A 24851-nucleotide genomic window follows, 5' to 3' on the forward strand; every position below is an offset into this window, starting at 1 on the left:
TCTTTTTCTTTTTTTTTGATTGAACCCAGGCCCTTGGCAGTGAAAGCGCGGAATTCTAACCACCGGACTGCCAGGGAATTTCCTACATTTCCTTTATATATATAAGATATTTAAAAAATTGATTCGATGGAAGAATACTTTACATACAATCAACTACAACCATTAAAGTACAATTCAGTGAGTTTCAATGGCCGTGCTACCATGAAACTCCCAGCACCATCATCGTAGAGCGCTTCCATCACCCCAGGCATTTCTTGCTCCCTTTGCTGTCCATTTCTCCCTACCACCACCCCTGACCTCAGACACCACTGACTATCTTTTTGTCCCTATAGCTTAGTTTACATTATCTAGAAGTTCTTAAGTGCAGAATCATGCAGTGTATACTCTTTATGTCTGGCTTCTTTCCCTCATAATGATACTGTGATTTCGTGTTGTTGCGTAAATCAGTACTTTATATTCAGGAGAACGTTTTAACAGGTCCTGTTTTCCTTCCCCTCTGAGTGCGCTTGATTCTGCCCATGTCCCCCATCTCCATTGCTGGGTCACTGTCGTCTCTGGCCCAGGTGCCTGTAATGGCCTCCTCTTGTTCATTCTGCCCATCTGTAACCCCTTTTCCTGCAGCTGCCAAAATGAAGTTCATAACAAGCACATTGAACCGTGACCACCCACTGCTTCAGTGCATCAGTGGCTTTGCATGACGCAGAGGCCCGAATCAACCCTGCTTGTGGTCTGGCCCCTGCCGTCCCCTCCAGAATCCTCTTGCATCCCTCCTGCTTGCTTCCTGCATTCTAGCCTCACTGGACTTCCTTGGAGCCTGTCCCTTGGATCCCCCCAAATAGGCCTCACCATCAACCTCTCCGTACCCCCCAGCACCTTTCCTTTTGTTTGCAGGAGACTTTGATTAACATCTGCTTCCCTCTAGACATTAAGTCCCATAAGGTTGGGCAGCTCCGATGCTGCCCGCTGCCATGCCTGGCGTGTAGTAGGTGATCGTTTCATGACTGAGTGGATGAGTGAGGCTGTTTCCTTTGGGGAGAGCTCCGTCAAGAGCAGCTGTTTTCTGCACACGTGTAGCTGAGCCCTCTGTCTTTCCGGTTTTGGCAGGATGAGCAGCTGAGGGCCCTGGTGAGGCAGTTTGGACAGCAAGACTGGAAGTTCCTGGCCAGCCACTTTCCCGTGAGTGCAGCCCCTCTGCGGCCCCCTCCCCCAGGACAGTGGGCCCAGGACAGACTTTGTGTCAAGGAGAAGAAAGGGGGGTTCCTTACCAAGTCCCTCCCAGCTCTCCCAACAAAACAACCTTCCAGGCTTCCTAGGCCCTTTCTTCCCAAACCGGAATCCAAGGCACCCTGGTGTAAGCGTCTCCACGCAGCAGCCTCCATGTGCCTGGGGGTCTTGGGCTCCATGATCATGAAATCAGATCAGTGACATATTTGCATTTCTTCCTGCAAGTCAGGAGCGAGTTGGTGCTCGGTTTCGGTTTCTCAACCGTGAGACTGAAACTGAGGGGAAACAATACTTGAGCAGGCTTCATGGTGAGGCCCCTGCGGAGCTGGCTGGTGCCACCATGTCCAGCATCTAGAGGCTCCTGGTGATGCGGGTCCCCCTCAGTTCCCCCACCCCCAGCACTGCAGGCATCTGGCAGGGAGGGGATGTGGCAGGAGCTGCTGTCGGCTTATTTCCTGGCTCATCGGGCAGTTCAGGGACCAAGTCACCAGACCCTCATCACCTCCCCCTCCTCCATGTGATCTGAAACCTTCAGGGAGATATTACCCTCCCAGAAGCAAGCAAGGATCCCTGATGTAGCCTGCGGGCTGGGACGGGGCAGCCCCCTTGTGTTAGGGCAGCTGGCGGTGGCTTCCCACATGGTTCTGAGTTTGCCTGGTTCCATCCGGGCCCTCTGGTAGCACAGGGAAACCGGAAAACATGCGTGTTCCGGCCCGTGGGCAGGCAGTGTGTGGTGGTGCAGGGAACAAGACAGAACCCCGCTGAGGTGTCCCCTGAGCCCAGTGTGTGTCCAGGGTCCAGGGCCACCATCCCCGGAGTTCTCACGGGTGCCTGTCCTCTTCCCAGAACCGCACTGACCAGCAGTGCCAGTACCGGTGGCTGAGGGTCTTGAATCCAGATCTCGTCAAGGGGCCATGGACCAAAGAGGAGGACCAGAAGGTAATGCCCAGGACAGTGCCTGCCACATGGCGGGCCTTCACCCTCCCCCGGGAGTCAAGGGACTGAGGCTGCCCTGGGTGTTGGCTGGGCAGTCCAGCTGGCCCTTGGGTGTGTGACATCCCGCTGGTCGGTGCTGGGGTGGGGAAAGGGCCGGTCCCGCTGGCCTCACAGCAGCTTTCCCCCAAGGTCATCGAGCTGGTCAAGAAGTACGGCACGAAGCAGTGGACGCTGATCGCCAAGCACCTGAAGGGCCGGCTGGGGAAGCAGTGCCGCGAGCGCTGGCACAATCACCTCAACCCCGAAGTGAAGAAGTCCTGCTGGACGGAGGAAGAGGACCGCATCATCTGCGAGGCCCACAAGGTGCTGGGCAACCGCTGGGCCGAGATCGCTAAAATGCTGCCGGGGAGGTGAGCCGCCTGCCGGGGCCTTTGCGGGGATGTTCCAAGGCCCAGTCCGATTCCTCTGGAGTTGTTCACTTTTCCCAGAAGCGAACGAGTCCTTCAGATTCTAGCCGTGGTGGGAGGGGATAAGGGGGGGGGGCAGGGGGGGACCCAGCTGCAGGGAGTCTGGAACAGGGAAGGGAGGCAGGCCTGGGGGCCTCCCGTTCACTGTACACACTCTCATCTGGTCCTGCTTTCGGCTCTGTGCCATCCCTGCCCTCTGCTGTGGCCGGGGTGGCCTGGTTATTTTTTAGAGAATAAACCTCTTTCCTCCTGCCTGTGAGGTCAGGGCCAGGATCTGGACGTCCGAACCACTGCCTGTTTCCACCCTACTCTTCACGCTGGGCCTGGCCCCTCCAAGCCCTGGGCTTCTTGGTGTTCTGCAGGGAGCATTAGGACGACTGGGCTCCATTCTTGCTAGAATCCTGCTCCAGGGTCAATTCCCAGTCTCCTAAGTTGCTCACTGCTCCCCTAACTGCTTTCCATCTTCTGGAAACTTATAAAAAATCATTTACTCACCACTGTCTTCTACCCTGCTCTTTTCGTCTGTGTGCATTTTTACCTTATTTTGTTTCCTTTCTTTGCCATGGCATTGCAGTCCTGGGAAGGAGAGGAAATAAAATGCCAGATGGTCTCTTTCCCCTGGAGTCTGGAACCATCTGTTTCCAAAACTCAAACCGGAGTGTGTTATCCTTTTGGCATTTCTTAAAACACTTGGGTTGAGGACTCGAGCCTCTTTCCCGTGTGGCCAGCCTGGCCTGGCTGATGCCACCAACCTCGCCTTGATCTGCCGTCACCCTTGCTCATCTGTGGGGCCTTAGCTGCTCCGACCTCCTCTCTCCCTTAGACACGGGAGAGCTCTTTTCTGAGCCCGAACACCCTGTGCTCCTGGCAGCTTGGATACCCTCTAACTTGTGCCCATCATGTAGCCAACACGCTCTCACCCTTTGGTTATTAGTCGGGACGTTATTTCCTCAGGGAAGGTTTCTCTGTCCTTTCCAACTGTGGTCAGTCCCTGGCCACCTCCCCACCGTGCCCCGACCCCTGCGCAGTCAGCACTGCGTCCTGACAGCCTTCAGTGGGAATGAACAGAGATCCAGACCCTCCTCTTAGACTGGTGGCTCCGTCAAGCTGCTATTCTCTGTTCACGGTTCAAGGGAAAAGCACTCTGCTCGGAAACCCGAAGAAGGCAGCGCCTCTGTGTGTCTGCACTCCTGAACTGCTGTAGGTCTGTGGGCTCTGACGCTGCTGAGCCCCGCCGTGCTACTCACTGTGACGCTGCTGTGTGCTTCTGTAGTTTCGTACTTCTTTGTGCTTCATACTGCTGTCTGCTCCTACTGCTCTGTTACTCTGTCTTGCGGTCCCTGTCTGCTTCTCTCCCTCCACGCTTCCCTGACTCCTGTACCACTGTGCTACTTTCTGCTTCTGTAGTGGGGGGTACTGCTCTTGACTTACACCATATATGTTTCCTCTTTAATCTTCAGCAAGTGATGGAGAGTGAAGTAGTCTTTTGATTCTCCAGATAAAAAAGCCAAGGCTCAGAGTGGTCAGTAGTGGATCCTCTGTGCCCTCTTTGGCCATTTTCTGTCTGTGGGACGTGATCAGGGCTGTGTTCCAGGTCACTGAGCCTCAGGACAGGGGCCACCGGCCAGCAGCTTGCTTACGGTTTCTACAATGCAGAGTGAGTGGGAAAGGGAATGAGAGTTCCCAGAATGTTTCAGTGTTAGGATTTTACCCTGTAGGCTGAATAAGACCTTTGCTTATTTCTCAGAGGTGTGTGGAAATACTCCGTAAATCGTTACAGGCTGCAAGCATGTCAGACTTCATCTTAGAGCTAAGAGCCCTTAGAACTCCTCAGGCTGAACCCTCATTTACAGAAGTGGGAGCTCAGCTCAGGGAGGCTAGTGACGCGCCCGGTGGCACCCGGGCCCCAGTGCTGGGGTCAAAGATCCCCGGTTGGCCCCTGTAGGACAGACAATGCTGTGAAGAATCACTGGAACTCCACTATCAAGAGGAAGGTGGACACGGGAGGCTTCCTGAGTGAGTCCAGAGACAGCAACCCCCCCATGTACTTGCTGCTGGAGCTGGAGGACAAGGACGGCTGCCAGAGTGCCCCGGCCTCAGAAGGCCAGGTGAGTGGGGCGGGGATGTCAGGCAGCTCAGCCACTGGGCTTGGACTAGCTGGTTTGTTTTCATGTGTATCCGATGCTGTCTCACCAACACCTATTCCTCCTTTTTCACCTGTTCCGTGGCTGTTCCTTAATCCTACAAGAGGTTCTCACTGTGGCCTCACATCTCTCATGAGGGCCTTTCCCTGTGTCACCTGTGCCCATGCTTGGTGCTCATCTGTCCACAGATGCAGGATGCCAGAGCCGACGCCAGGTGAAGAAGGGTCAGGTAGGGAGGTCCTCAGCCTCCTCCTGTCCTCAACAGCTTCCTTCCTACCCGTTGCTCTTTCCAGCCTTTTCATACTAAAAGCACATATGCAATTCTAAAAAAAAATCAGATTTGTTGAGGTACAAGCAAATACAGTAAAATTCACTGTGTTTCATGTGCAGGTCTGAGTCATGACAGCTTTAAACAGTCCTGTGGCCACCACCATAGTCAACCCACAACCTCTCCATCACCCCCCCCATATTCTTTCAGCCCTTCTCCTATCCTTAGTCCCTGGCACCCTTCATCTGTTTTCTGTCTCTATAATTTTCTAGAAAGTCATACAAATGAAGTCATATGGTGTTACATTTACAATCGTTAACATCTCCCATCCTACACTCCAGAACATACTATTTTTAAAATTGAAGTATCGTTGATTTACAATATTATAGTAGTTTCGGGTGTTTATGGTTATTTTTGAACTATCTCATATGATTTATTCTTAAAAAACAAAGATTTGAAGCACATGTGTCAGAGTATGAAGATGGGACGTTGCTGGGTACGTGGCAGGTGACACGCTTCCTCTACACTGTTTTCCGATCTTTTCTGTAATCGTGAACTATTGAATAGTTCTTTTTAATGCTCCACCTTTCCTTTTCCTGCTGGCCAGATTATAACTGTTCACTGCTCCAGTTCTTCTACAACACCCTGCTGGAGCGTTATATCATGTTTTTGCCTCTCTTTCCGGATTTTTCAGCTTCAGAGACTATTCCTTGCTTCGCAGATATGAGAGCATCTATGCGGTAACAGTTGAAAAAGCTGTAAAGTGAAACGTAAAAGGACTTCTCCCTCCTGTCTGGATTCCCCATGGGTCCCCTAACCAGAGGAATTCACTTCTCAGTTTCTCGTATGCCTAAGTAATATGTTTTCCAGGCCTTTACTTCTGATTAAATAAAAAGCATCCGTGCCCCAGAGAGAAACAATGTGCGTCGGCAGACACGGAGAAGTCGTCTTTCAGGATAGGGCAGAGTGGACGGTAGTCTCTGAAAATCCTCCTTGGCTGAAAGTCATTTCCTAGGCTCTGTTTTCACCCCCCTGGTGCTTTGTGTCTGGGAGGCTGGCCCTGCTGGGCCTGGGGGAGCTCCAGACCTTGATCCTGAGCACACAGGTCAGGTTACAGTGTGGGTTTCAGCCTCACCCACTCCTCTCCACAGTCATTTTAATGGTTCTATTGTGCTGGTAATTTCTTCAATTAAGGTTACACCTGACTTTTTGTTGTTAGAAACAAAACTTTAATGGTTGTCCTCCTAGCTAAATCACTGCTCGTTTGCTCAGTTGTCTCTTGGGAAATTCCTAGAGGTAGATAGGTATATTCTTTAAAAACGATAAGGGACTTCCCTGGTGGGCCAGTGGTTAAGATTCCTGCTTCCAGTGCAGGGGGCCTGGGTTCCATTCCCTGATCAGGGTACTAAGATCCCCCATGCCGTGTGGCATGGCCCCCCGCCCCCCAAAAAACAAAAACAAAATAGATGTTAATACATTTTGCTAGATTGCCTGCCAGAAAAGGTTCACCTGTTCTGTGTGTATGGGACTACCTCACTAGTCAGTGCTTGCAATTATAAATGATAAGTACTGAACTTGATTAGAAATTGCCAAACTTTTTTCAAAGTGGCTGTTTTCTGAAGTGGGAATCACATGTTGGTAGCATTTAAATAGTATTCATAGCATTCTTCCCCTCCAGTTATAGCAGTTACAAGGTTTTAATCCAATCTGCTCTTATCTCCTTTTCTTCCTTTGCTTATATCACAGACCATTTCCATTCTGTTCACTTGACAGCAGTGGCAACAGTAGCTACTAATTAGGTTGAAAGGTTTTCACACAGCTGTTGATCTGTGCGCCCTCCCTGCTCAGTAAGCCTCAGTGTCCTCATTTTATAGGCGAGCAAACTGACCCTCATCACAAGCTTGCCCGAGCTGGGAAATGGCAGAGCTCTGTCTGCACCCAGAGCCCACGTTCTCCCCCCATTAACACGGGACTCCACTTCTTGCTCTCGACCAGGCCTCTGTTAATCACCTGTGCTGTTTGCAAGGCTCCTCAGGGGCCGTCAGGTCAACGAGTCAAGCTTGTTTCGGAGGTTCTGCCAGAGCGATTGCCCTAACGATCTACCTCTTTTTCTTTATTTCTTTTCTGTCACAAAATCAGTCTCAAAAAAAAAAAAAAATTAGTCTCCACTCCTTTTTCAAACTTTCATTTTGAAATAATATTAACTATACAGAAAAGTTGCAAGAAGACTGCTCGCCTATATCCTTTACTGGGTTCATTCATTTCTAACATTTGTCAGATTCGCTTTATCTTTCTCTATGTACATTTATTTTTTTTAAAGACCCTGTAGTTAATTATTTACTTAATGGCTGTGGCATGCGTATCCAGGCCCCCTGCAGCGAAAGCCTGGAGTCTTAGCCATCGGACCACCAGGGAAGTTCCAATATGCATATTTTTTTAACCTGAGTTATTTGAGAGTTGATTCCATACGTTGTGCCTTTTATTTCTTAATACTTGAGTGTGTGTTCCTCAAAATAAGGACATTCACCTGTGTGACGATAGTACGCACTTGGAATTTAACATTGGTGCAGGGACTTTTGACTAAACTACCGTCTAGATTCCACTTTTTCCTGCCCATGATCCAGTCCAGTTTAGACACTGCTTCGTTGTCATATGTCTTTCGTCTAATTTTATCTGGAATAGTTCATCAGCCTTTCTGAGCCTTTCACGATACTGATGTTTTTGAAGCATAAGGTAGGGCTAGTTGTGTTATAGACTGTCTCTCAGTTTGGGTTCACTTGAGTTTCCTTATTATTAGATTCGGGTTGTGCACTGTTAGCTGGAATACGGCATAGTTTATATCTCATAACGAAAAATCCAAACCGCGTGCCCTGTGCCCACCAGGGAAGTCTCGTGACCGGCTGGCCCCCGGCGTTCCCTGCCCTGAAGGAAGAGGAGAGCAGTGAGGAGGAGGCCACGGCGGCTGCCCCCTCCCAGGAGCAGGAGCCCGTCCCCACAGAGCTGGATGGAGTGCGGACGCCAGAGCTGCTGGAGGACTTGCCCAAGCGTGAAGACCAGGAGGGCTCCTCGCCGGAAACCAGCCTGCCCTACAAGTGGGTGGTGGAGGCCGCAAACCTCCTCATCCCTGCCGTGGGCTCCAGCCTCTCTGAAGCCCTGGACTTGATCGAGTCGGTAATGTTGGTCACGGCGCTTCACAGTGGGCCCCGAGCACCCCCAGCAGGGAGCACTTTCTCTCCGTAGGCATCCATCCTTCCGTCCGTTCGTTGTCTCGCTGATGTGGCTCAGCTGGTGCCGAGTGCCCAGCCCAGCAGCAGGGCCTGGTGATGCCAAGATAGTGGCTGTGCAGCGCCTGCCCTCGGGGAGCTCCTGCCTCACCTGTACAGCGCAGGGTGGGCTGGGAGGGCTCGTGGTGGAAGCCGTACGACAGAGTGCTCAGGGCTGATGGGGAAGGGTGTTTGAAGCGGTAACACAGCCCGGGTGGGCACTGGTGTTTGTGGCAGCACAGGTGGTTGGGTGTCCCTGGAGAGGACCCTGCGAAGGGCCCGGGCTTGGGGCTGCAGTGGTGAGTGGGTCCTGATTACTCAGGTACGGCTGCCCCTGGGGCCGCGCTGGCTGTGGGTTGTGCCCCTGTGGGGGAGGCACCCCGGTGGGGGGTGTACTTCTTGGTGTGACCTCCCAGGTCCATCAGCCAGGCCTGTGGTGTGAAGTGGGTTTTAGGAGGTGGTGGGCAAGAGGCCGGTGACCAGGGGTAGAGGGGTTCAGTGGGCAGCGCCCATACTCACCTTCCCACTTGGGCTTCCTCCTATTGGCTGAGAATATTGACGTTGTTTACTGAGCATTTGCTGAATGCCAGGCTGTGGGTTTAACATGTAGTCCACACGGTATCCTGTGAGGGGGTCCTTCTGTGTTTTGCAGATGAGACTGAGGCTCAGAGAGATCAAGTAAGTGCACCCGAAGGTCAAAGGTCACACAGCAAGTAAGGTCTTAACCATCATGCTGTGCTCCACTGTCCTGCCCAATGAGCGTTTGGATGGTGGGGTGGGTCTCAGGTGGGCTGTCTGCTCAGACCCTCTGGCTCTGGGTCTCACCTCTTGCCCCTAGTGGCTGGGACTGTGGTGTCCCTTCACTACAAGGGATTTCAGAGTAGCGATGTGTGTGTCAGTCTGTTCAGCAAATAGCTCCGGGGCCACCATGGGCTGTCACTCCTTTGGGCTCTGAGGAAGGGTTGAGATGAGAGTGGGCCCACTCTGCACTGCTGGTGCCGGTGAAGTGGGTGGTGGACTCAGCTCAAGCTCAGAGAGGTTAGGAGGCTTGTCCAGTGTCACACAGCTGGTGAGTGCCGAGCTCGAGCTGTCCACGATGACCTTCAGCGACTGATGGGGAGCGATAGTAGTTGCAGAAACACTGCTGTCTGTCTCTCTGGGCAGTCCTTGTAGCATGTGCTCCGGTCTGTTAGATGCCATCCATTCCGGGCCTCTCCGAGGTTGGGGTTGGCTGCTGGGAGGAATGCCTGGAGACGGCACAGCTCTGAGCCGGCCTCCACCCTTAGCAATGAACTTGCCAGGCTTCTTTGAGCTCCAAGGACCAGAAATAGAAATCACCACTAGGGTCTTGGTCCATTCAGGGCCAGACCTCCAGGGACCAGTGGAAACTTCTGTATCCAGAAGCCTTTGGGCTGGGTTGTAATTCACTGGGCAAGGGCAGAAAGACCTGGGCGTGCCTCTTAGAATTGCTCTTGGAAACTTAGTGACTTCAGGGCGATCACACCCTCTCTGACCTGGCTTCCTCAGTATGAGAAGGGAAAGTAATGCTTCTCTAGCAGGGTGGCTGTGGGGTTGGAAACAGTGTAGGTGAAGCACCCAAGGAGGCGCTGCGATTGACAGGGTCATGGAGCCCAGTGGTGCGCTCTGGGTACATGGCTGGCAAATCAAGACCCTTCAACCTGCTCACGGCCTTGAACCCAAAGCCTCACTTCCAGTTCTCTGTTAAGGAAATAGCTACAAGCGCAGGAGAAGATTTACATCCAAGATGTTCATAAAGATGCTATTTTTAATTTTTAAGAATTAGGGGGGAAAACCTAATGTCCTATAGAAAGGGGATAATTATGTAACATGTTCAAATGATGGTACATTTTACAGCCCTTAAAATTGTTAAAAGTTGACCTTTTTTCACTATAATAACAACTAATATTGATAGTAAATATTAAACTCATAGGTAATAGAATGAGGTGCAATCATTATTCCAGCTTTACCGAAACTTTAAATGGAAAAAAGCAGTTAACTAGAAATGACTTGTACTAAAGTTAGAAACATTGAAAAAACTAAATATTTAGGGACACGTGTAAGTGGTAATTGATAAACAAACGCATAAAGGCGGTAAATACTAAATTCAGGTAGTGATATCCTGCGTGCGGGCAGAGGAAGTGCCAGGTGGACCTGGAGCTTTAGTGACAAGGTTTTATTTCTTAGGCTTATTGATGGGTATGTGAGTTTTCTTTGTATTTTTCTTTGTGCTTTTTATATATCTTAAAAACGCACAGAACATTTTTGTGAATAACAGCAAGCAGCCACAGACACGATATGACTTCAGTTATGTTTCCAACTACAGATACAAAGAAGAATCTGAGGAAAGGCAGGACAATGTTAAGGGTGATGGTTTCTGGGCTCTGGGATCATCCTTTTTTTTTTTTTTTTGGCTGGGCCACGCGGCTTGCGGGATCTTAGTTCCCTGCCGGGGAACGAACCCGTGCCCCATGCAGTGGAAGCGTGGAGTCTTAACCACTGGACCACCAGGGAAGTCCCTGTAGGATCATGCTTGATGCTTGTGTATTTTCCTTTAACGAATGAGCCCTGTGGTATATCAACCGATAGAAAAGCAGAGCCGTTGCAGTTATTCCTAAACCCCCTCTCTGGGCAGGACCCCGATGCTTGGTGTGACCTGAGTAAGTTTGACCTCCCCGAGGAGCCATCCGCAGAGGGCAGCATTGGCGGCAGTCCGGTGCAGCCCCATCCATCGCAGCAGCAGCAGCAGGCCCCGCCAACCCGTCAGCCTGCCGCCGCTGTGCCCAGCGTGACCGAGTACCGCCTGGACGGCCACACCATCTCGGACCTGAGCCGGAGCAGCCGGGGCGAGCTGATCCCCATCTCCCCCAGCACTGACGTGGGGGGCTCGGGCATCAGCACACCGCCCTCGGTGCTCAAGCGGCAGAAGAAGAGGCGAGTCGCCCTGTCACCTGTCACGGAGAACAGCGCCAGCCTGTCCTTCCTGGACTCCTGCAACAGCCTCACCCCGAAGAGCACGCCCGTCAAGACCCTGCCCTTCTCGCCCTCCCAGGTGCGTGGACCCCACCCCGACTGTTCTCTGGGCGCGGGTGACAGACAGCCCCCCTGTGCCCAGTGCTGGGGACCCTGGAGGGCAGAAACGGGCCTGGCCCTGCCCTCATGAAGCGTCTGTGCTGATGGGAAGACCAGTTAATAAAAAAGGACCCAAATAAACGTGCTGAATGGAGTGAAAAAGGCGCCTTCTGGTACTTCGCGTGCATCTAGTCGGGGAAGGGTGTCAGCCAGGGCTTCTGTGAGCAGGGGGATTGCTGGAGCTGGGGGCAGAGGGTGATAGACGGGCCGAGAAGGGAAGAGGACTCGGTGTGTGTTAAGAGTGAGTTTACTGAGCACCGATTTTATAGCAGGTTTGCCAGCCCTGGGGAGCGGAGGGGCTGATGACAGCCCTGCCCGTGGAGAGGATGGCTGGGGTGGGGGACTTGGTGGTCACAATGTCCTGAGGAAAGGGCTGTGGGAGGAGCAGTTATTGAGTCGCTGAGAGCTTGTTGTGTTGAGTACTGCTTCCCAGGCTCTGTTTGTAATAGACACAGTGTTGGGGGGAGCCTGGGGGGCCCTGTCTTTCCTAGAGGTGAGGGAGGCACTCAGAGAGTGGTGTCTCAGGTGGGGTTTGTTGACCGATTGATCGGCTTGAATAAAGGCTTGCAGTCAAGGGGAGAGCAGAGTATGGTGTGAAGTCCAGAGCTAGGACTCACGGATGGGGGGCAGGAGGACTGATGGGGACAGGAGGAGGGTTGAGGGATGGGGGCTGGGGCCTCGGAGGGTGCTGGGTACAGCTAGGGGGTATGCACTGCGCTGGGGGCTGTGGGTGGGGGATAGACTGGAGGGGTGGGGCAAGAGGGGGGGCAGAGGCTTTGGGTCTCAAGGGTCTCCTCCCTCCTGTGGGGACGTGAGAGAATGAGGCCCAGTGGTGGCATGTTTCCAGAGGCCACCCTCTCTGCTGTAGAGGGACTGAGGCCAGGCCTTTGTATCGGGATGTCTGGTGGTCCTGCAAGGTGCCCTGTGTTAGTTCACTGGGGCTGCCGTGACAAAGAACTGCACACAGCGGGACTGGAACAACGGACTCATTTTCTTAGTTTTGGAGTCTAGAAGTCCGAGAGGGTGTGAGCAGGACTGGTTTCCTCTGAGGTCTCTGGCTTCTAGGTGGTAATCTCCTCTCTGTGTCTTCAGGTGGTCTTCCTTCAGTGTCTGTGTCCTAATCTCTTTTCTCTTATAATCTCTTCTTCTTTTGTAAACTTCTTCTAAGGACACCAGTCTTATTGGATCAGGGCCCACCCATGTGGCCTCATTTTACCATAATCACCTCTTTAAAGGCCCATCTCCAAATACAATCACAGTCTGAGGTACTGGGAGTTACGGTGTAAACATGTGAATTTGGGGAGAACACAGTTTAGCCCATAGCAGGCCCCCCGTGAGGGCTGCTGGCTGAAGAAGGAAGACAGCAGGGCTGGAGCTGCCCAGAGAGCAGCCCAGGGTGACAGGGTGCAGCTGCCCTGCCCAGGGACCCTGCAGAGGGCAGTGGGCCTGAGGGCTGCAGGTGGCCCTGAGCTGCCAAGGGCACCTTCAGGGCAGAGGGGAGAGGGTGGTGCTTCAGATCTGGGTTTGAGTCCCGCCTCTACCTCTAGCACTCAGCGCAAGAATCCAAACCTCCCTTATCTGTAAAGGGGGATCGTAATCTTTACATTTCAGAGGATCTGTGAAAACTATGTGAAATTCTCAGTGTGCAGTGCTTGGCTCTGGTGTGAGAGGGTGTGTCTAAGTGTTGATGTCACCATCTCCATCATCACCGACCCGTCTGTCGCAGTTCATTTAAGAGCTACTTTCTTTTCTGAAAAGGAGCTGCTCTCGGTCAGCTTCCTTTGCCTTAAGTACACCGTCAGCAGCACGTGGGGGTGGGAGATGGACCTCCCATCATCCTGGCAAAGCGAGGATTGGGTGATGCCCAGCCTGGGGTCTACATGGACCTGCTCAGTGGGTCCCTGCCCATCTGTCCTGGCCTCTGCTCTCTGGCGCCTGCCGGTGGGCTCTGAGGTCATCACCTTGTCTTGTTTCCTTTGTCTTCCTGGCAGTTTCTGAACTTCTGGAACAAACAGGACACACTAGAGCTGGAGGGCCCCTCGCTGACGTCCACCCCCGTGTGCAGCCAGAAGGTGGTGGTCACCACGCCACTGCACCGGGATAAGACGCCCCTGCACCAGAAACACGCTGCGTGAGTGCTGTGCCCCCACCCCACCTGCGCTGGGCCTGCCCCTCCCCAAGCAGTGGCCGGCCTGGCAGAGGGTCTCTGGGGGAGGGACCCCTTGGAAAACCACCTGAGACTCTGTTACAGGAAGGCCGCCTCCTCCTGGTCGCCACACCTCTTCACTTCCGTCAGGGTAGTCTGCTGCTTCACCTCTGTTCTAATTCTTTCTTTTTTTTTTTTTCTTTTTTTTGGCCGCGCCGCATGGCTTGAGGAATCTTAGTTCCCTGACCAGGGATTGAACCTGCGCCCTCGGCAGTGAAAGCACGCGGAATTCTAACCACTGGACCACTAGGGAATTCCCCTTTTTTTATTTTTTAACTTGATGGTTTTCTAATCTCAGAAATGGAGAGAGTCCACACTGCCACGAAAAATTTAATCTCTGCATCCTTTATAAGTTTCAAGTGCAGATCCACTGTGTTTGAGTAGCCCTCCATGAAGGACAGAAGGGCCCCCGGTTCTCTCGTCTCTGGTGCTTAGTCAGGAGGGACGGCCGTGCCCCACCTCCCGTGTGTATGAAGCACAGCGTTTCACCTTCAGCCTGTACAGGTTGCTTACCTGCTTCTGTGGAGGTGCTTTCACAATAAGTTTCCTCCCTTGTGTCATCGTGACTCTTGAATTCCAGGTAGAGAGAGTTGCTTAACTGGTCTTCTGCTTGTTACATGTGCCGGGAAGAAGCATTGCTATTTATGTTTCAGCAGTTAAGTTGTAATTCAGGAATCAGTTCAGGAGTTTTAGTTCTTGTAATGATATGTAATTTCAGAAAAGATGTATGAATCGCTTGGTCAGAAGTCAGTCTCTCAAGAGTTGATCTAACGTTTAACATAAGTAGGCTTCATGAGAAATGATTCTCCTTTCAAGCCGAAATCCTGGACTTCAAATCTAAGCTCTTAAACATATGCTGGAAGCAAGAAAAAGAATTGATTCTTAGATACGTTTCATGAGAAATGATTCTCTATTCAAGCCAAAATCCTGGACTTGAAGTTCTTAAACAGACAGCTGGAACCACAAAAGGAGTCGCTGCTTCTCCGGAGAGAGGTTGGAGAGGGATGCGGTCTTCCTGGATCCCCACCCTCCTCGCCTCCCCCTTCTCTCGCTGGTTCTGCAGTGTGGCCACAGGCCAGCCTTGTTTTATGGAGAATCCTAGTGACAGCAGCCTTCTCAGTTGTTCTTCCAGCCTTTCGGGTGTGCTGGACCCTCTCAGACTCTTTGCCGTTTCTGAGGATAGCCCTTCCTCTCAGCCCCCGTAACTCCCTTCGGGGGTGGGGAGGTGGGTGTGTGGGCAAGTGTGATGGGAAGAGGCTGTGTCCGGGGGTGGCCTCCCTGCTGCAGAGGCAGAGGTCTGGTGGAGGGCGGCGTGGGACTCAGGGCAGCCTGCAGCAGAGCAGCTGGTGTCTGCCTCCAGCCCCGTCGTGAAGCCGCCTCCTCTGTCCCCGGCAGGTTTGTAACCCCAGATCAGAAGTACTCCAGGGACAGCACTCCTCACACACCGACCCCATTCAAGAACGCCCTGGAGAAGTACGGACCACTAAAGCCCCTGGTACGTGGTACGGCCGGGCTGGTCCTCCAGCCATTTACGGTTCACAGGGCCCCGTCCCTCTGAGATCTCATTAGATTCTCCCAGCAGCCTTGAGAAGTTGCAGATACCCTAGTTTTACAAATGGGGCCCCCGGGGTGGAGTTGCCAGTTCATCAGACCTCTCTTGAGCAGCTGCCACGTGCCAGGCGGTGCTGGGTGCTGGAGCCACGGTGACGTCCTGGTGAAGCTGGGAGTTTGGGGTGGTGGAAGCTGGCATTCAGCATGTAAGTGCATAAATGACTAAATACCCAGCACGTGGCCATGCCCAGCGGAACATGGGTAGGAGTTGGGACGGAGGACCTGCTCGGGCGCTGGGGCTGGTTCAGGAAAGTGGCGAATTGCTCCTCAAACCGAAGCCTTTTGACCAACTGCCCGTCCTTTGCAAAACACGGGAAAGCACTCAGGGGTGGGCTGGAGATGGCTCGCCAGTGAGGAGACACCTCCTGGCATGCTTCCCCAGCAGTGTGAGAACAGCCCTTCTCCCCTGACTCTTCCCGGTTCGTGGGATGGTCCTGCTTTCCCCAAGGGCAAAAGAGAGAGCTGGCACCCCCGGTTTTCCGAAATAGGCTGTGTCTTAGAAACCAGCTGAAGGTGGGAGAAGGGCAGGTTGTGGAGAAGCATTTCCTGTGGACAAAGCCTGCAGCGAGCTCCCCTCCGTGCTCACCACGTGGGGTCTGGGTGGTGGAGCCGTGGTCTCCCCATGCTGGGATGCAGCTGGTGGAGTTGCACAGGCCCCAGGCCAGGCCCCAGTCAGCACTGCCCTTTCCTGTCTGAGTGGGGTTCGGCTCCCGGATACTAAGAGATCTGTGTGCTCTCCAGGCACGGCTGGAGGGTGAATCTGCCCTTTGTAGCGATAGTTCAAGTACATGGGGGCTTTTATTTTATTTTTTAAAATTAATTTATTTATTTTTGGCTGCGTTGGGTCTTCGTGGCTGCACGCGGACTTTCTCTAGTTGCGGCGAGCGGGAGCTACTCTTCGTTGCTGTGGACGGGCTTCTCATTGTGGTGGCTTCTCTTGTTGTGGAGCGTGGGTTCTAGGCGCATGAACTTAAGTAGTTGCGGCACGCGGGCTCAGTAGTTGTGGCTCGCATGCTTAGTAGTTGTGGCGCCTGGGCTTAGTTGCTCCGCGGCATGTGGGATCTTCCCGGACCAGGGCTCGAACCCGTGTCCCCTGCATTGGCAGGCGGATTCTTAACCACTGCGCCACCAGGGAAGCCCACATGGGGCTTTTAGAGTGACTTCTCGGGTGTTACTGTACCCTACACCTGCTGCTCAGTAGCTCTCTCCCTCCCCTGGTCTCTGCCGCCTGAGCCCCCAGGCCTGAGAAAGGGAAATGGAATCAACGTCTCCGTTACTGTGGGACCGAGGGGTTAAGGAGTTAGGGTTTTGAGTGCATCCAGGTTCTGACCTCATAGCTGTGTGGCCTTGGGCTGAGGTCTCACCCTCTCTGAGCCTCCGTTTCTACCTCGTGGAAGAGGTAGACAGCTATTTCCCAGGGTTGTGTGAGGTTGGCTGTGGTCAAGTGGGGACACTCCGGGCCTGTGCGGCTCTCAGTGAGCAGAGGCCAGTGTCCCAGGCAGGAAAGTTAGTGGCCATGGATACTGTGTGTGAGGCCAGTGTCCCGGCACTGGGCCTCCTCCCTGTGTTGCCTGGGTCTGCCCCGCCGCTCCCGTGAGCAGGCTCTGCCTGTGTCCTACGGCCTGGGTGCAGGGCCTCACTCACATCCCTGCCTGTAGCCCCAGACCCCGCACCTGGAGGAGGACTTGAAGGAGGTGCTGCGCTCCGAGGCCGGCATTGAGCTCATCATTGAGGACGAAGTGAGGCCCGAGAAGCAGAAGAGGAAGGCTGGGGTGAGTGGCTGGCGGAGTGGGGAGTGGGTCTGGGAGACATAAGGCACCAGGGTAAGTGGAACTGTGGCCCCGGCCCTTTGCTCCTGCAGAGTGGTTGTCCGTGAAACCAACCAACGTAAGGCCTTGGTGCCTGGGACCCTTCCCTCTTCCCCTTTGAACTGGTGCCTTAGTTTTTCAGCACTGTTTGGACCCCTCTGAAGCGGGCTTTGGGCTGGGGGGGGCCGTCAGAACAGTGAGCAAGACCCAGAGTGGTCGCTCCCTCCAGGAGTGCAGTGGGTGGAAACGGCGAACACCCTAGTGACTGGATACATACGGTGTTACGGGGGCAGAAAGGGCACAAAGAGGATCTCAAGGGAAATCCTTGGTATGGAGCCAGCCAGGTATCCTGGCTGCATGAGCAGGTGGGGGACAGTGGGCTCCGGTGAGGTGGGGAGCTGCTCTGGGCAGGGCCGGGCCGTACTGGGCAAGCTCTCCCGCCGCCTGGCATGTGGGGTTTCCCAACAGCAGGTGGCTCCATGTCCCCTCTGTCTTTGTGCCCCTTTCTTCCCAGGTGCTCTCCTGGGGAGCAGGGAAGATGGGAGTGTGCCGGGGTGGAGGGTGGGTGGGAACGTGGGTGGCCAGGCTGGGAGGGACCCACTGGGCTGGGCCCCTGGGCGTGTACGTAGAGCATGGCCGGGACCCTCCGTGGCCTCTCTGTGTCCGAAGGTGGTTCTGAGCCGCGGTGGCACCTGTTTGTTTGGGGCACAGTGCTGGGTTGGGGGGTGAGTACTAGTCTCAGAGCCCCTCCCTGGCATTGGAGCTGACCCCTGGCCTGCTTATAGGAAGTGCGGGGGTGGGGCTGAGCATTCCTTTAATGCCTGTGTCCTGTGGGGTCCCACATCTCCATGTCACTCACCGGCAGGTAGGTGTTTTAGCTGTAACTTGGCTGTTTAGGGGAGCGTTTCGTGCAGTAGAGTCTCGGGGGCTGCGCTTGGTCCCTTTGGGGATGAGGTTGGGTGGAGGGTGGCGTTGGTGTCCTCAGTACCAACACTGAGCATCTGGCCGGGCAGTCTGCTCTGTGGGCAGAGTCTGCAGCAGGGCCAAAGTGTCCCGGTCCCCCCTCCCCCGCCGCCCCAGAAAATCCTCGCCAGCCAGGCATGCTCGAGGACTCCCCTGCACCAGGGCCTGGTTCTGTGACCAGGGCAGCTGGGGCAGTCATCGTCAGGCGCTGGTGGTGACCCAGGGGAATCCAAGCGCCTGCCCTAAGCACCTCCTCCTCCCCCAGCTGCGGCGAAGCCCCATCAAGAAAGTCCGCAAGTCCCTGGCCCTTGACATTGTGGATGAGGACATGAAGCTGATGATGTCCACGCTGCCCAAGGCTCTGCCTTTGGTAAGGGGTCTGGGAGAGAAGCCATCCTGTGAGGCCACCTGCTACTCCCCACCCGAGCTGCAGGAGGCTGGGGGGATGGAGTCTCCCTGGGGGCCTTCGCCTTTTGAGCCCTTTAGCCTGGAGAGGACCCTGGAGGTGGAGTCCGGTGATTCTCGGGCTGGGCTTCCACGTGCCGGGCTCAGCGGGGAGGGGGCAGCTGGGTACCACTCCCCTGGCTTCAGTCCAGACAGCCCTGCTTGTGTCTTTCACAGAAAGGTTTATTTGGCAAGAGTTGCTTTGCTAGAACCCGTTTGACAGCCGTGGTTTCTGAGTCCCCAGCGCCTTCCCTTGCGTTCTGCTCCCGAGGGTGACCCGGGAGAGGGTTGGTGACGTGCCTCAGGGCATAGCCAGGGGATTGGGGCACCTCAGCTCTGGCATGGGTGCTTCCCAGTTCCCAGGCCAACCTCCAGCAAGGGGGCTGCTGCCTACACAGAGCCTGGGCTCCAGAAACCATGCCATGCTAGTGATCCCTTGCAGCAGACAGTGGGGTGAGCCCGTCTTCCGCTGGTAGCAGACAGTGAGGGCCGTGGCAGAGCTCATGAGACAGCACTGCCTGACCAGATCCTGCAGGTGCGCCTGCTGCTCTCGTAGCCCGTGCACACAAACCTCCCTTTGGCCAGGCATCCCCGCCAGTCTGGGGACTTAGTGCCCGCCAGGCAGACCAGCCAGCATCGCCTTGGGCAAGTAAAATAATTAGCAGAAAGAGAAAAAGTTAGGGCAAGTGGTTAAGAGCAGAGGAGGTGGAGTGCGGGGCCTAGGGTGAGTCCTGACACCGGGCCCTGGTCTCTGGCATCTCTTAGGTCCCTGAGCCTCAGGTTCTTGCCTGTAATGAGGGCACTGAGCCCAGTAGGCTGTTAGGAGGGTAAAGGCCTGTCCGGGAGTCCTGGGGTGCATTGTGCAGCTCCCAGTGAGTTCTAGTCGACGCCAGCACCTCTGTGGGTGTTTCTGGCCCCAAGAGAAGCTGGAGCATCTTAGTCTCCACCTGGGACGGGGAGGAACCAGATTCATGTAGAAAGGCACCAGCATTATTGGGCGTTTACTAGGTGCCAGGCTCTGAAACAGGTACTTTACAGCAGTTTTCCTACTGAATCTTTAAATGAACTCCCATCTGGAAGAGGAAACTGAGGCTTAGAGAAGGAATATCCCGTCCAAGATCCCAACAGAGGTGGTGGTGCTGGAATGTGCCTGCTGTTTTGTTTTCTCCTTCCCACAAAGAGCTCATGGCAAAACGTTGTGCCTTCGATTTGGTTTTGGTTTCAGCCAACCAACGTCCCACCAGGCTCCTCTGGCCTCACCCCGTCGGGCAGCAGAGAGGACAGCAGGCTGCTCAACGAGGGCTTCCTGCAGGCCAAGCCTGAGAAGCCGGCGGCCCAGAAGCCCCGAGGCCACTTTCTAACTCCTGCCCCGGTGAGTGCATCCTCCTCGGACCCTTGCTCTGTGCGCGTCACACCTCAGGGCCTTTGCACAGGCTTTGCCTCTTCCTGATTAACCTAGGCTTCACATCTCTGTCCAGACGTCACTCCCTCAGGGAATCTGTGTACTAGAGAGCACGCCCTCCACTAAGCGCCCCCTTCATGATGTGGCCTCACTCGTAATTAAGACACTGTCTCTGTGACTTCTGTCCTTGAAGGCAGGGGTGCCCGGCCTGCTCCTCTCACCATCTGCACAGGTCAATCCCTCTCTGCTCCTCACCAGCCTGCGTGGCTCTAGCTTTTCCTCATGCGGAGGCTGGTGCCGCGTAGTAGGGGTGGGGCTGGGGGGGCTTGTGTCCTGGTCCAGCCTCCTTGCTCTACATCTGAGGACTCCCAGAGATGGGAGTGACTTCCCCAGGTCCACCAGGAAGGTGCAGTGAGCACAGAAAGACTTGTGGCTTCTGGCGGGGAGGGAGCGTCATAGAAATGTCCCCACCCCTCCCCGACCAGAGTCGCCAGGCTTCCCTGGGAGCACGCTGCCCCCGCCTGGATGGTAACCCTTTTGCCTCCTCCCAGATGACCAGCGCCTGGAAGATGGTGGCCTGCGGTGGGACCAGGGACCAGCTCTTCATGCAGGAGAAAGCCCGGCAGCTCCTGGGCCGCCTGAAGCCCAGCCACACGTCTCGGACCCTCATCTTGTCTTAGGGGCTTGGCAGTCACGAGCCCATTCTCATGTTTACAGGGGGCTGGGGGGCCAAGTCTAGGCTGTGAATTTGAGAATCACACAAAGATGACCGCCTGCAGGGAGCCTTCTGCCGCCGGCCCCTCCCCAGACTGCTCAGGTGGAGACAGAGCAGGGCCACCCACTGTCCTGTCTCCGAGTCCGGCTGCAGCTGCGGGCGATTCCTGGTGCTAACAGAACAAAGTCCCACCTCTGAGCTGGCCCAGCCCTCCCCCCAGTGCCACAGGGAGCCCCATTATCTTCTCCCAAGCCCTGGTCAGGCCTGGCCTCATCTCAGACCCCTGCTTAGGACAGGGGTGTGGCCAGCATGCTTCTTCCTTCAACCAGTTGTTACATTTTCTTGAAAGAATAAAAGTTGTTTTCCTCCTGTGCTCTGGACGCCACCTTCCTCCCGGATCCTGCTCGCGCTTCCCTGGTGACAGTGCTTCCCTGGTGACAGTGCTTAGGGCCCTGAGGGATGCGGGGACCGGGGCCCTCATCCTCGGAGTGCAACCTTGTCTGCACAGCCCAGGCCTGGGTCTCTGGACTCTGTTGCCCCCAGGGACCCAATGTGCTGGAGGCAGTTTTCTCTGTACCCAGTGGGTGTTTCTCAAAGCTCTGAGGACTTGGGGAAGGGGTGGGGCAGTGGTTGGCCCTTGCCGTGGGTGGTGGTTGGCTGAAGTGACCTGTGATGAGCCCCACCCCCAGATCAGGCTGGTAAACAAGGAGTGACCGGCAGCTGGGCAGAACCTTCTGGCCACGGTGGCCCTAACTTCCCAAGGCCAAGGCAGCAGTTCCAGCCTGGGCTCTGGACCCTGGTCATGGCCCAGTACACAGACTGTGGCACTTGACTGGTGGCTGGGAAGAGTCCCTGGGGACTGAAGAGAGGAGGGGCGTGTGTCAGATTTAGAGGGGTCTAAATCAGGGAGTGATGTTTTCAGCAGTGGGGTCCATCGGACAGGGCATGTGACCATCCCCGGGGGCTGCGGTCTCAGTTCACCGCAGGGTGGCTTCTGTCTGGGCAGCCCGGTATCCACACCCTGCTTCAGTGCCTCTGGTTCCCAAGGGAGACCTGGGGGCAGGTCCTCTTGCCTGGGGTCCCCAGCCTCTAAAGAGAGGACTGGGAGTTAGGACGCCAGGGTTCAAGTCTGCCTTACTCCGACCCAGCCCTGTCCTGTCGGCTGTACACAGGATTCTGTGACAGCATTGACAGCCCTCCCCAGGCAGCCCCCATGGGTCACACATAGCCAAGCCTGGTTTGAGCCTGGCTGCGTCCTGGTCCCCGTTTGAGACCCGTGATGGGCCTCTACCCTTCCCACCTGCCTCCTGCCCACGTGGCTGAGCTCTGCACTCCAGCCAATCCCATGGCTGGGCCATGCCAGCTTCACGCCCCTGTGCATTTGCTGATTTCTTGGCCCGGACGCCCCTCTGCCCATCTCCAAATCCCTTCCCCTGGTTACCCAGGCGCTGTCACTGACTGCTCCCCACAGGGCTGTTGGCATTGATGGGCGACCTGCCCTGCAGTGAGGGTGGGGGCAGGGGGGTACCTTTGTCTCTAGGAGGTCATACTGTGTGGAACACCCGTGCCTGGGGACCACTTGGGATTCCCCACCCCCCGGGGTCATCATAAGCTCCTGGGGGTGATTCACAGTGGACTGGCCTGCAACCTGCCAGGGGCGTCTGCCCAGCAACGCCCTCCCCACTGTCCTCCCCACCCACTGGGGCTTTACCCTGAGGCTCTTACCTGTCCCCCAAGCAAGGTGGCTGCAGTCACTGCAGACCTGTTAGCTTGCCCTGGGGCTGTTCTCTGCTTTGTGCCTGAAATAAACACGCATCCAGGGTCCCACCAACCACTGCCTCCCTCCCCTAGCTTCGGATGAGGCATGGTTCTTTCTGGTGTTGAGGATACGAGAGCAAAAAAAAAAAAAAAGAAAAATACCCCACCCGACTCCACCCCCAAACAACCTTACTCTTCTGGAGCTTAGACTCTAGAGAGGGCAGTCAGATCTATATATAACATGCCAGAGGCAACAGGGGCTCCGAAAAAAAACCAGCAGACGAGCAATAGCATGGGGGCTGGGCTGTCTGCTAAGAGTTAGGTTTGAGAGAAGGTCTGTCCACCGTGTGGACAGGGAGGGAAGAGCCCACTTGGGAAGGGTGGATTGGGTGCCACCGCAAGGGTGCTGAGGGCCCCGCTTGTGGTTTGACCATGAGATTGGGGGCTACAGTGCTCCAGCGGGGCCTGCAGCCTGGGGAACTTGACTATCCCGGCTGATCTGGAGCCCCGTGTTTTCCAGGCCAGAGTGACAAGCAAGAGGGAAACAGCCAGCAAGGAGCCGAGGTGCCAATCTAAATGCCCAGCAGTGAGAGTGATGGATCGTATGGAGTTCCTATTTTTTTTCCTATTTTGAGTTTATGTTTTGTTTCAATTAGGTTTGGGGTACTTGCCGAAAAACTGGGCTGTTAAAGCCTTTGCAAGGATGGTGCAACTCTATCGCCACCTGGTGGCCATTGGTGTGTTTGCAGCAGCAGGTAAAGTGAGCCATAGAAGTTTCTTGAAGTGCTTGGTAGGTCTTTGAAGCATTTTTCTGATTTTCAGTCCCCTTCTTCAGCATCCATCATCAAGCAGTTGTCTTGCCTTTGCTTGAACTCATCCACTGAAGGGGAGAGGTGGCTCTTACTTGCCAGCCAGCTCCGTTGTTGGACAGCAGTTGCGAAGATAGCGATGCTTTACCCAGAGAAAAACGTTTCCCCCTTGTAATATCAAAAGCAATAGGAAAGCTGGTTGGTGGGGAAATCGGGCTCTCAGGACAGGTAGCCGATAGGCCAGGATGAGCTTGGGGGTGTGATTGCTTGAATGAGCCACTTTTTCAGCAGACCCCAGTGAGAATCTTTTCTATGTTCCAGCTGTTTCCAGAGATCACCAAGGCTCTGATGCAGTAATGACAGTGATTTAACCTCCTCTAAGATAGATTTTATGTTTCCACCCTTGGCTGGATGTGTTTGAGAGCAACTAAAGCTGAGTTTCGATATGAGTTGAAAATCAAACTTTTCACTGGTACAGACCAGTGGTCTCAAGCTGGTCAGGACGCTGTTTTGTCTATTAACTAGGGCTGACCTATAGGTATTTGGGTTATAGTATGTAATGAACGGGACAGTCTGACAAGGACAGGTACAGAGCCTGAGTCTCAAATGCTCTTCAGAAAGGCATGGGGGATGTCCTTCTCCCTGAGTAGCAGGCCTGGTACCCAGTAGGTGCTAACTGATACCTCATCCCGCCATGATGTGATGTGGCCAAGAGGGAAGCCTAGGGCAGCTAGGACTAGACGGGTAGGGAAGCCTTCATGGTTCTTTAGTGTTGATTCCTAGCTTAATTCTTCTGTGTTCAGGGAGCAGAGTCTCTGTGGCTTCAGATCTTTGAAATGTGTTGAAATTTGTGTTTTCTGGTCAAGCATATCATCAATTCTGTCAGTGTTATGCACTGGGAAAAAACGTGAGGTCTGCAGGCGCTGGTGGCGGTGTCCCTTTTTTCTTTTTTCTGCTTTTTTTTGTGGACCTAGATTAGCCAACCCCCAAATGACACATGGTAAGAATGTTGTTTGAAGCTACTGAATGTTGGAGTGGTTTGTTACACAGCATTAATATGACAATAACTAGCCGATAGGAAGGTAGCTCGTGTCGGCTAAAGAACCCTGAGGAAATGAACAGTGCACGGTGGGCCCAACAGCGTGGAGGAGGAACTTAGGAGACCAGGAACTTTGTTGGAAATAAGTGGGAGGAAGGATTCCGGAATCCAGAGCCATTGTGACGATGCCTGTGTCTTGATTGTTACCCAGGACACCTGGCAAGCTTTCCGGGGGTTTCCTGGTAGCCATGGATAAAGCTCTGACTTTGGATCAGACAGACCTGGATGTGAATCCCAGCCTGGCTCTTTCCTGCTCTGAGCCTTGGAGTTCTTGGCTATAAAACGGGAGAACCCTTAACCTTCCAGTTGTTGAAGGGGTTGAGTAGAACACTGGCACACACTTGGGGCTCAGAAAACATGGGCTCTTACGATATTGTTACAAAATGCTTTCTCATTTCTTTCTGTCCACAAGAACCCTGCAAACGAGAAGTTAGTGTCCATGTTTCAGTTGACTGTTCTGAGCAGAAGTTACTAGAACGTGGTCAAGTCAGGACGTGAGCCCAGTTAAGGCCAGCACTTTAGTGCCCTGTTTCGTGTAACCATCTGTTTCTTAGCCAGGGAATCAGAAACAGTAGAGAAAGCAT

The 24851-nt window shown here is 54.3% G+C and overlaps 1 protein-coding gene across 3 annotated transcripts in view; it reads left to right on the forward strand.

The window, feature by feature from the left end:
• Positions 1 to 20973, forward strand: part of MYBL2 (MYB proto-oncogene like 2) — a 28175-nt gene extending 7202 nt beyond the window's left edge. The window contains exons 3-14 of one of the 3 annotated variants that reach the window (XM_065892123.1): positions 1105 to 1176; positions 2071 to 2163; positions 2350 to 2570; positions 4573 to 4735; positions 7923 to 8210; positions 10956 to 11372; positions 13444 to 13583; positions 15054 to 15153; positions 16928 to 17041; positions 18306 to 18398; positions 19710 to 19856; positions 20438 to 20973. In XM_065892123.1, the coding sequence (XP_065748195.1) occupies positions 1105 to 1176; positions 2071 to 2163; positions 2350 to 2570; positions 4573 to 4735; positions 7923 to 8210; positions 10956 to 11372; positions 13444 to 13583; positions 15054 to 15153; positions 16928 to 17041; positions 18306 to 18398; positions 19710 to 19856; positions 20438 to 20566 (1977 nt within the window). In that variant the 3' untranslated portion in view covers positions 20567 to 20973. Of the gene's footprint in view, positions 1 to 1104; positions 1177 to 2070; positions 2164 to 2349; positions 2571 to 4572; positions 4736 to 7922; positions 8211 to 10955; positions 11373 to 13443; positions 13584 to 15053; positions 15154 to 16927; positions 17042 to 18305; positions 18411 to 19709; positions 19857 to 20437 lie in introns of all 3 variants that reach the window. The other 2 variants (XM_065892122.1, XM_065892124.1) reach the window with 2 other exon arrangements.
• Positions 20974 to 24851: the final 3878 nt, after the last annotated feature.

This window comes from Phocoena phocoena, chromosome 15 (assembly GCF_963924675.1).
Source record: "Phocoena phocoena chromosome 15, mPhoPho1.1, whole genome shotgun sequence".
Taxonomy (NCBI): domain Eukaryota; kingdom Metazoa; phylum Chordata; class Mammalia; order Artiodactyla; family Phocoenidae; genus Phocoena; species Phocoena phocoena.